The 12,300-nt window shown below is 38.0% G+C and overlaps 2 protein-coding genes across 2 annotated transcripts; both read left to right on the forward strand.

Moving 5' to 3' along the window:
- The first annotated feature begins 6,113 nt into the window (after positions 1-6,113).
- Positions 6,114-7,331, forward strand: LOC145683102 (uncharacterized). Its single transcript, XM_081754462.1, has one exon. The coding sequence runs from the start codon at positions 6,114-6,116 to the stop codon at positions 7,329-7,331; it is 1,218 nt and encodes a 405-aa protein (XP_081610588.1).
- Positions 7,332-7,418: 87 nt separating this feature from the next.
- LOC145683103 (uncharacterized) lies at positions 7,419-8,384 on the forward strand. Its single transcript, XM_081754463.1, has one exon. It carries the CDS (start codon positions 7,419-7,421, stop codon positions 8,382-8,384), a length of 966 nt encoding a protein of 321 aa, XP_081610589.1.
- Positions 8,385-12,300: the final 3,916 nt, after the last annotated feature.

Here is a 12,300-nt window from a genome sequence, read left to right on the forward strand (position 1 = left end):
TCTTCTTACCCCCGAAACGCCGCTCCAAGCTTCATCGCAATCCGCGAAACCTCCAAATCACACTTAATGACCATAATCTTCAACCTACCTCAACGGCTACATATTTTGGGATTGTATTCGACTTGAAACTAAATTGGAAGGCTCATCCTGAGAAAATATCCCAAAAGACTACTATCCCAAAAGACTACTACATACTGACTACTATCAATCTTCTACGTCGCCTAACTGGAACTACATGGGGCCTAAACGCGCCATTGCTACTAAATACATATAAAAATGTTCCTTCGGTCCATCTTAATTTTCGGACACGTAACTTGGTGCAACGCTCCTACGAAATTCTATGACCGGTTGTCAATAATCGAACGTCATGCCATTCGACTTGCGCATCGCATAAGGGTGCCATATCCCAACTTTCTCAATTATGAGCATATCGATTTTTCTCAACTGACTCAACATGTCGCAGATATCCGTTTGAAATACATACTCTCTCGTCTGAGTCTCACACCCATTTTTCTTGATACTTTACAGACTAATGCTGAAACTAACGTCCCCTAGAGGTACTTGCACACACCATTAAATGTCCTTATGTTGTATCTCAATACTGAGCATCCTACCGCCGACGAGCGCGATATCTTCCATATTTATCATATACTAGATCATCTTCCTCATTTGTTTCCATCTTTGCACCATGTATAATTTCATCACTAACACTGGGCTTTTCCCATGTCACCATCAGTATCGAGCCGCCCCGAGACAGAAGAACTAATTTGCATTTGTCTTCTTAACACTGTGTCTGTGATTGTGGCGTGCATGCACTGCACTTCATCTTTCATCTGCATTATATTTATTCCTCAAAACACAACTCTCTGTTTATACACTCTTTTCTCTAAATAGTCATAAAAAAGTGTTTCTACTTGCAGCACTTATATATGTATGTTTATTGTATATATATATATATTTCTGCACTCATATTTGATGTTTTTCTACGCGATTTCACATTTAGATATTTTTTCAACTTTTTAATTTCACAATTGCACATAGTCCATTAACCAATGCAATAAAACTAGTGTGTAATAACACCTGTGCCAAAGAGAGGGCGTAACCCTCTAATGGCTAGGGTTAGGAATATTGTCCCCATGACAACAAATGATGAATAAAGAATTTCCTAAATCCCTAACCTTTTACTATTAAAAAAACGCTTGTAATGATACTATTTCAATTCCTAGCTTTGCTTATAGCTTTCGGTGCATAATACAGTGATCAGATAGTGCATACGTATCTGTGAGACATATGCACTCATTCTATTTCAAGGACAGAGAAAGATCATCTTTCGAAAGGGATTGAGTTACTTAAATTTTGCGCTTATCATCTGTACATTGTTTACATATGATTCCTTGTGATCTTGCTTTGTTTCATACTAACACGGTTTGTCGGTCCGCTCAAAAGTAAAGCGATGCGCAACGCTTAAGTGTTAACGGTACGCTGAACTATTACTAACAAAAAATCAGAATTATAATTTGTTTGGTATAACTTAACAACTGGTAAAGTACTGATCTATACGTTCAACCTCATTTAGGGGTTGAGATGGAACCGCCTCCACCGCCGAATGTAGGGCCCCCGGGCCGCCAGGAAACAAATCCTAAAATTGTCACGGGCATCTCATGAAGTTCTACCGAACGTGACATGAAAGCACGCTCACAATTACGTCGTAATTCCAAAGCCTTGACCAGTTCGCAGGGTTCTCGTGATCGCTCCCGATAACCCAAGAAAACAAAATATTGCGATACTATTAAATCTCCAGGCAAAACCCGTCCTGCTCCACCGGCTACTTCAGCTGATCCTGCTATGGACTACCAATCGACCGACACGACTCTTTCTATAGATGCCATACTCTTCACTAATTTACCTCAAGATCTCAAACATCCTAAGATGAGGATATCAATCATATTATTCCTACAGAAAATGGCATCATACTAAAAACTACAAACCAAACCTTGTATAACCATCTGTGCTTTAAAGTCGGTGAGACATCTTTTGGTCCAACTACCCGAATGCAGAAGTTAAAATCATCTACAACCAAAGTGCAACCGCCTCCACGCCGAGCTCCTCTACTATCAGCTGTCATTCGTGGCGTCAATCCTGCTTATACCGAGAAAGAAATTCTCGAAGAACTGCAAGCTGATAACAACCATACAACGAAGCTCTTTCGTATTAAGAACAATGCTGGTCCTTCATATATGATACGACTACTGACAGACAATCCGGAATTGGTAGATGATCTTTCGGAGAATGGGGTTTGCATCTATCGTCGTTATCACCGAGTACAACCCTCTCACACACCGCCTCCACTATCTCTTCGCTGCGCAAAATGATTACGATATAATGATCACCCTACACATAGATGTACAAGCCAGGCTATTTGTCCTCACTGCAAAGGACCTCACGCAGTTAAGAACTGTACTCAACCAACAGCCTACTTGTAATACTTCTGATGGCCCGCACCCTACTTATTCATACAAATGCGCCAGTAAACCGAAACCAAATCCTGCAAAACCGGAAACGGTTGTTCCAGTCCGTGTTTATTATGATCCTACTACTACAACCACAACCACCAGTACTCGAACATCAATCCTTCAGCCACCTACTATCGAAAACGTACTTCGTTTTACGACTCTTGTACTACAAAATCCCTTTCCATTTGAACGTCAGCGAATTCTCGAACATATTCAGAAGGCGGCCTTTGATATTTTCCATCTACATTTGACAGCTACTTACTCCGGATTATATACCTATTTTCATTTCCATCTGGTACAGCAGTATGAACTATCCAACTCGGCGGAAAAGTACAATCCGCATTATGTTCAACAACATATGCTCTCTACCCACAAACCGATTACTTTTGGAAACAATGGCAGCAGCTCACAATGTTGACTGTATAGTTCTTAACGAAACATTTCTGAAAAGATCCAACCACTTCTATCTACCAAATTATCATTTACTTCGTGCCGATTTACCGCAGAATGTAGTAGCTCGAGGCGATGCTGCATTAGGTCTCAAGTGCTCCCTACCGAAACGTTCCATTATTCCACCTGACTCTGCACAATATCCGGAACACGTCTGTGCCAACGTCTATTTTCCAAACCGAGCTATCATAGTCGCAACTATTTATGTCCGATCAAGCCAGCCATTGCCATATCGTTTCCTTATATATCTGGACCTCCATTTTAAGACATACGCTCTACTGGCTGACCTTAATTACCATTATCGTACTGCAGCTCAAAAATAACGCTTGCAAGACTTCCTGCTAACTACCAATGCATCATTCATTAACACTCTGCAACCCACACGCCCCGAAAGTGGAACCACTCCCGGTGTAGTAATACTTTGAAATAACCTTTTGACTTCCTCTACTATTGAAGTTCAGGGCACCATTGGAAGAGATCATCTTCCGATTCTACTTACGATACAACAACCCGCTCGCACCCAAACTCTAGTATCTCCACCTCCGAAATACAATTTCCATAAGGCCAACTGGACCAAGTATCAAACTCACATCTCGACCAGACCCGGCGAAACTAATCCCACTCTTACCACTTTTGAATCTATAGACTAATTAGCAGAGACTCTCACGGAAGCTATTAGTGATGGCACCGAACATGCAATACCTAAACATACTTCCCTCCTACTCCGGCCTAATTTACCTCCATATGCACTTTCCCTTCTGAATCGCTCCCACACTTACTTTACTGAGTATCGAAGAAAAACTGAAATGAAATCTTTGTTTTACGTCCGACGATTATACCGGTTAGGCTAAAGGAGACGGTGATGATGAGTAATGAATGAAATGGTGGAACGAAGAAAGTGGGAGGAAACGGGAGAACCCCGAGAAAACCCAAGTACACGGCGTTTGTCCACTACAAAGTTCACTTGGCGGGGGCTGGGATCTAACCCGGGACCCCAAGCACCAGAGGTGAACGCTCTACCACTGAGCCACCGCGGCCCTGAGTACCGAAAAACACATGATCTATATTTTTTCTATCTCCACAAGCAGTTTCAGAGAATGATAAACCTTTGTCATAGCCAAAAAATGTCTTTCTCGGCGGAATTCCTGTGACAAACTCCAGACAGCGCAATCCGACAAAATTTTAGAACCTATTTAAACGCATGACTTTTTAGAAACATGATCCGCAATAGTCTCTACTCGTAAATGATACGGCTCCAACTACAGATACCGAGAAGGTAACGGCCTTTGCAACATACTTTGAAACCGTCTTTACCCCTCGCTCCGATCCAATATTTGCGCATCCTTCTCACCGACATATTGAACCAGAGGGTAATCCAAATCAGCATACCATACAAGCACAGTTTGGCGCTCCACTTACTGATGCCGCTGGCCTCCTAGCCCCAATTACACCAGAGGATATCGAGAATGTTCTTCATAAAAGACCTAATACCGCGCCTGGTCCAGACTCTATCAGCTACCAGCAACTTTCACAGGCACCACAATATTTCATACATTACTCGCTCTTCTTTGCACCATCATCCTTTCAACAGGATATTTCCCTAACCTGTGAAAGTTTGCCAAACTCGTAGTCTTTCTAAAACCTCAAATGAATCCGGCTTCGTTTCCTCATATAGACCGATAAGCCTGGCTTCAGTATTTAGCAAAACACTGGAAAGGATTCTAATTAAAAAAAATCCTTTCTGGCGCAACACAACATGCTTCCACCATCCTTCCGCCCAGATATGACATACGGCAATCTAGTGTGGCTTTCAACATCACCACATTCTTATGACCGCCTTCAACGTCTCGAGCGCAAGGCGTTACGCATCGCCTACTCTCTTTCATACCAAATCCCAAACGCTGAACTCTATCAAAATACCACCATGCCCCATATTTTGGACCATCTATATAATCTCCGAACCCGATATAACACACATCACATAGCGTTAAGTCTTATATTATGTAGTAACATTTTTTAAGAACTGGAAACACTCTTTCTACGAAATTTAGATTTCATTTGTTATTCAAGATGGAAAGTGTTGAAGAGAGAGTTGAGAGACGCTGCATAAGGCACAAGGCACGAACATTTCTTCCAGAATTTTAAAGTTAAGTTTGTTATTTAAGTGCAATAAACACAGTGCAGTTATTATATGTACTTTGTGATTTATTTGAAGTGTTAGTTGAAAACCAGCGGTTAGTAAGGTACAATAAAAACTAAAAACAAGTATTGGAAGTTTCCATTGTTAGAAGACAGTCCATTACCAGTTAAGTAAATCGCGAACATTTAAGAAATAAGCATAAACAGTTTTTTGGTCCCCCAGTGCCCAATGGAGGAAGTGTTGTGCCAAGAAAAAGAATAAATGAATCATTCAAACATTCATATTGACGATGTGTGTGTAAAGACAGTGAGTGTTAAGAATCAGAAGCAAAATTGACCTAGTGGATTTATCACGTAAGCGCCTACGCCTTCAGCTGTGCATTGTAATCTAATGAAAAACAAAGGCGATATATACCAATCACGTAGCTATATATATATATATATATATATATATATATATATATATATATATATATATATATATATATATATATAGATATATAGTTTCTTTTTACTTATGTAGAGGTCTGTTGTTACAAGGACGTCAGGTAGAAATATCACAAGCAAAGGATTCAAATACAAATTCTCTTATAAAGGCCAGGGGCCTAGCGAAAGCTTCCCTTACAAGAATGAAAACATTTGTTGAACAATTTGGAGCAGGCGGTGATGTAATGCAAATTAAAGTTAGGTGTGCACGATTACCCAATATATTCAACGAATATGATGAAGTGCAAAAACAGCTTGAATTAAAGGACGAAAACAATGAATGTACACAAAAGGGTGTTTTTTTTTTTTTTTTTTTTTTTGCTAAGAAAGTGGTGTTCCAACATTACTGAGTTATTGGAATCCATCTCTGAAGAATTGAGAGAAATACAACTTTCATTACGCTTAGACGATAAGGGTCAAATGAAAACATTAGGATTACTTTGGCATCCAGCAACTGATTAACTTCAAGTAATGAATGGATTCACTCTAAACCAAACGTCGAATAATAATTTAACAAAACGCAAAATGTTGGGTATAATTGCTTCAATCTTTGATCCGTTGGGAATTGTTAGTCCAATAACAATCGTATGTAAGATAATTCTTCAAGATCTGTGGCAAGCAGGATTGGAGTGGGATGAAACACTTCCTAAAAAACTACAGCAAACATGCAAGACAGTACTTGAATTCATTCCTTCATTATCAGATATCAGTGTAGACAGAATGGTTCTTCAGTCGGGTACTTTGATAGACATCCAAGTTCACGCTTTCTCAGACGCTTCAGAAAAGGCTTATGGGACATGTGTGTATTTAAGATCCGTCAACAAGGATGGTCAAGTTACTTCGAAGCTATTATGTGCTAAGTCCAAAGTGGCGTCCATAAAGAAGATTTCCCTGCATCGCTTAGAGTTATGTGCAGCAGTGTTATCATCAAAACTTGTCAAGAAGGTAACTAAGGCATTAAAACAACGAATATCCCAGGTATATATGGGGACAGGTTCTATAGTGGTCTTAGCATGGTTAAGAGCAAGTCCAAATAGATGGAAAACATTTGTTGGCAATCGAGTTGCTGAGGTACAAGAAGTGAGAGCCGAATGGAGACACGTCGCTTCAAGTGAAAATCCTGCAGATATTATATCAAGGGGAACAAGTCCTGACAAGTTAATACATAATAATTTGTGGTGGAACGGTCCTCAATGGTTGCAGTGCTCTTCACTTGATTGGCCTAAGATGGAGCCTGTCCCACTCAGAGAGATTCCTGAACAGAAGAAACTAAAATCAAGTCACTTAGTGACAACTCAAGATAATAGTATGATCGGAAGATTCTCTACTTTGAACAAAATTCAGAGAGTCTTGGCTTATTGCATGCGGTTTTCCAAGAATGCTCAAGTAAAAGCATCAAGAAATGCAGACGCTCTTACTTTGCAAGAAATTGAAGAAGTTTTAATCAAACTAATACGAGAAGTTCAAAACTCAGTTTATGCTAAGGAAATGGCTGATCTTAAAGAAAGTGGAAGAGTTAGCAATAAGAGCAAACTCTTGTCTCTCGATCCTTTCATATGTGATCAACAATTACTAAAAGTTGGTGGAAGATTAAAGATGTCTGAACTTGAATTTGATGCTAAACATCAAATTATTCTACCACCAGATCATCACCTAACAAGACTAATTATAGAACATGAACACAGGCGATTGCTACATTCTGGATGTCAGTTAATGCTAGCCTCACTAAGGCAAATGTATTGAATACTTAATGGTACAAATTCCATCAAGAAAATTATTAGAAGGTGTCTTACATGTCAAAGATTAAAGGCGTCTGAACCAAAACAATTAATGGGACAACTACCAAAACATAGAGTAGAACTAACAAGACCTTTCACAAATTCTGGAATTGACTTTGCCGTTCCTATTTACATCAAATCTGGTACCAGAAAGTCGAAAACAAAGGCGAAGTGCTACATTGCAGTTTTTGTGTGTTTAGCAACAAAGGCTATCCATCTCGAACTTGTGAGTGATCTTACTAGTCAGGCATTTTTAGCTGCTTTGAGAAGATTCATATCTCGTCGAGGTAGATGCAAGCATATCTATAGCGACAATGCAACTACGTTCATTGGTGCCAACAAGGAACTTCAAGAAGTCGCAAAGTTTTTGCATACAGCTGACAATCAAGAAAGGATTAAGAATTTTGCAACTACTGAAGGAATCCAATGCCATTTTATTCCGCCATATTTGCCCAAGTTCGGTGGTCTTTGGGAGGCTGCAGTTAAGTCCTTTAAATACCACTTAAGAAGAGTCATGGGAATGTCATATCTCACGTTTGAAGAATTAACAACGTTAATCACACAAATAGAAGCTTGCTTAAATTCGAGACCTCTTGTAGTATTATCCAATGATCCTAATGATCCAGTAGCATTAACTCTTGGTCATTTTCTTATTGGTCAACCACTGACAGCACTACCAGAACGTGACTTATATCAGGAGAAGATTAGTTCAACTCAAAGATGGCAAAGGATCCATCAACAATTTCAACAGTTTTGGAGAAGATGGTATATGGAATATTTGTCACAACTACAAGGAAGAAATAAATGGAAAAGAAGCTGTGCCAACATACAGCCAGGTCAATTGGTGGTTCTCAAAGAAGATAAGCTACCTCCTCTATCGTGGAAATTGGGAGTTATCACTGAAGTGCATTCTGGACCTGACGGTTTGGTACGAGTGGCTACTGTTAAAACTTCCAATGGTTTATATAAACGCTCAATTAGAGGACTTTGTGTTTTACCAAATAATGATGAAACGTAATGTCATTCATGTTAATGTATATTTATTTCCTGTTTTAGTCTATTTTATTTATTGTAATGTAAAGTTTGTTTTCTTTCTTGTTTTTTTTAAAAAGGTCGCTAGCACTTTTTGGCGGGCGGCATGTTAAGTCTTATATTATGTAGTAATATTTTTTAAAAACTGGAAACACTGTTTCTACGAAATTTAGATTTCATTTGTTATTCAAGATGGAAAGTGTTGAAGAGAGACGGTGCATAAGGCACGAGGCACGAACATTTCTTCCAGAATTTTAAAGTTAAGTTTGTTATTTAAGTGCAATGAACACAGTGCAGTTATTATATGTATTAACTTGTGGTTGTTGTGTAGTACTTTGTGGTTTATTTGAAGTATTAGTTGAAAACCAGCGATTAGTAAGGTACAATAAAAACTAAAAACAAGTATTGGAAGTTTCCATTGTTAGAAGACAGTCCATTACCAGTTTAGTAAATCGCGAACATTTAAGAACATAAGCATAAAGACATAGCTACATTTCATATTACAATCACAGATCTCTTGTAACAGACATCTGTTCTCCCCCGTTCTGGATATCCTCCTCTGGACCATCTCCTCGCAATTTACGGAAGAGCAACAAATTCAAATTCACCTGACTACAACCCGGAGCTCAATATATACCAAACCCATTCATATCCATATCGATAATTACTTGATCACATAGGCCACGAATTTAGCCTATGATTTCTGTGGCGCATCAAATTTGATATTTTTATTCTAGGCTCTACACATATAATTGAAACCTGTCTATCACCTCTACAGTAATTATCAAATATTCATCTAAATCACTGGCCAAAGAGAAGGCGTAACCTTCTACGGCCCGCCCATCGTCAGATGGAAATGAAAAACAGTTTTAAAAAATCGCTTTTAATTGCTATTGTAGCACTTTAATAGATAGACTAGCTGAGCCTGCGCTCTGTACACAGCGCATCATTCATATATGAGCATGAATCTTGTTATTCATCACACCTGTACATGTCCCTTTGCAGACACAAGTGAAAGACATCTTGATAAATATCGGCAAGAGATACCGTAAAGGAGAGACTTTTTTCGATTACTTTTTCAATATCTCGCGCCGTTTGCAAGATTTGAGCCTCCTCCCGTTGGAGTTTTTAATTCATGTATAATCAGTGTTTTCTTTCTTCTTGCATACAGTACATAATAAGCAAACACATAAATTAACTAACTCTATGGTCTATGGAACCCGGAGGTTCAATGCCGCGTTCACAAAAGCTCTCCACTGACTTCTATCCTTAGCCAATTGGATCCAGTTTCTACTTTCTATTCTTATTTCTGCGAGATCCATCTTAATATTGTCCTCCCATCAGCGCCTGGGTCTTCCTAATGGTCGTTTTCCGGCTGATCTCCCTGTTAAGCTTTTGAAAGCGTTCATTCTTTCTTCCATCCCGGTTACCTGACCTGCCCACGTGAGCCTCCTAGATTTGATGACCCTAACAAATGTTGGGTAAACTGTATAAATTATGTACTTCCTCGTTATGAAGTTTCCGCCATTCCCTATTCCCGTTTCTCTTGGGTCCGAATATTCGTCTCAGGATCTTGTTTTCAAATACTTTCAATCTATGTTCTTCCTTCCGAGTAAGCGACCATGTTTCGCAACCATACAGAACAACAGGCATGACTATCGTTTTATATATTTTAAAATAAGCTAATACATTACACATACAACAATTATAATGTCAGTGATATATGGTGTTCATTGGGCAAATCACTTCGAACAATAAAGATCCAACTTAGTCTGGAGAAATGGTTATCCTCCTTTTTTCATTATAATTGGGACATGGAACAAACGTCTAGGAGATATGCAACCCCTAAATACAATTATGTAGTGTTGGAATGTATACATGACTCCAAAAGTGCATTACCACCTGCAATTCTCCTTTTCCTGCAATAGCAGGCAAACCAAAAAGCTCGGCGGTTGGGTTGGTTGCAAATTCGAAAGGCGTTGGACTAAACCTCAATTTTGTCACAAATATATCAGTGTGGCAAACTGCAAATAAGATAATAAAACAAATTGTTAAGAATGACAATTTTATTATTGTGACGGAGTTGGATGACATCAGAAGTTACCAAATGACTTATTAAGCAGTTCAAACAAGATGGCAAGAAACAGATATAAGAAGAAAGCATTTCTCTCTTTCCTCCATCCCACCCAAAAAAGAAACTCATAAAAAGAAAAAGTTATATAATATAAAAATTTCATATAAAAGCCTAACATCACAAAAACAAATAGCTAAAAGAAACGAAAAAGAGACAAACACAGAATAGGGGACACCAGTGGCGTAGCGGCCCTCCCATGCAAGATAAAGAAATGAAAACCTAGTTATAAACCCCATTGTTATAATAATAATAATAATAATAATAATAATAATAATAATAATAATAATAATAATAATAATAATAATAATTATTATTATTATTATTATTATTATTATTATTATTATTATTATTAAAAAGTCGTTTCCTTTTTAAAATCTCTGACTCTGCCTAAGAGCACGAATGCATATAGCGATCATGTGTGCACGTTTTGTCAATGAGCAGTCCCACAGGCCAAAAGGGGTGGAAATCTCCAAGAGAGAGAAATAAAAAACTTTCCTATGGTAAACTCTAGTTCAGAGTTCGAAGCACTTGCTTTTGCACGTGATTTTTTGTTTCTTTTTTCAGGGAACAGAAAAGTTCTGGCGCCTAAGAAATTATACCATATAATATTGTAAATTTGCAAGGGGATGTATTTACATTGCAATTTGTGGTAATAAAGATACTATGATTAGAAAACAATATTGTAAAAAGTAAGTTTAATTTCTTCATCCATCGCAAGTTTTAGGGGCCCCTTATACCTCACCGCCCCCGAATATCGATATCGAAAATTTAGAATGATATATTTATGTCCATATATTCGCGATATCAAATGTGATATATGATAATATAGATATCGACGATAGCCATTTATCGACATATCACAGGCCAGGTCCGAGAAGTGATGCTTGAAATATAGTGGAATCAACAATCAAATTCTAAATAAGTTCTCCATTTCCGTATTCAATGTTGAGGGGAAAGGGTGTGAACCCGAATAGAAATTTTAAAATAAAAGTAAGTTTTCTGTCTCCCCTTGAATACAAAAATTAACAGAAAACTATTCCTGTAATTTACCTTTTACTTCTGTTTCTGATTGTTATCACAAATCAGCGACAGTACACATACTTTACATAGTATACCAAAACACTCTATAACTTTTCACAATCAAGCAAGCCGGAAGATGAATTTCCTGTGATATTAAAGTGGAATGTTCTACAAAATAGTCATAATTCATTGGCCATATTTCTATCAGTACTTTGGTACGGACTAAGAGCTACAAGACTAACAGAACTAGAAATTAGAGATTTCATTTCTTTTTTCTCTCAAACTAAAAGACTTCTGCATTTTCCTGAGATTTTCATTTTCTTAATATAAGTCCCCTGTCCTGGGCTAATTCTGGATACCGCGGTTTCGAGGTAATTGGTAAACGAAAGAGTAAAATTTGTCGACTCTCAACTCTCGACAGTTTGTGAGAAGATATTTCACAGTTCGTGTTGTTATTTCTTCGTTACAAAAACACTTCTAGTTGACTCTCTTCATGGTGAATTACTGAACTTATAAACATTTACAATTATTGAAAAATGAATAATTATTTTTAAACATAAAAAGTCGTTACAGTTCAGTAGAATGCAGAAGTGAATGAAAATATTGTTTATTTTTTGAGATGCGCAAACTGAATGTGAATAATAAGTGTTTCCCATTCTCTTGCCCAGAGGCGGATCTACGATGGACTTCTGGGGGCTTGGTGGTTGGTAATACTCCTACTTAAAGCTACTTTTAAGAGCTCAAAACT

This window comes from Thermobia domestica, chromosome 4, assembly GCF_964235325.1.
Source record: "Thermobia domestica chromosome 4, izTheDome1.hap1.1, whole genome shotgun sequence".
NCBI classification, from domain to species: Eukaryota; Metazoa; Arthropoda; class Insecta; order Zygentoma; family Lepismatidae; genus Thermobia; species Thermobia domestica.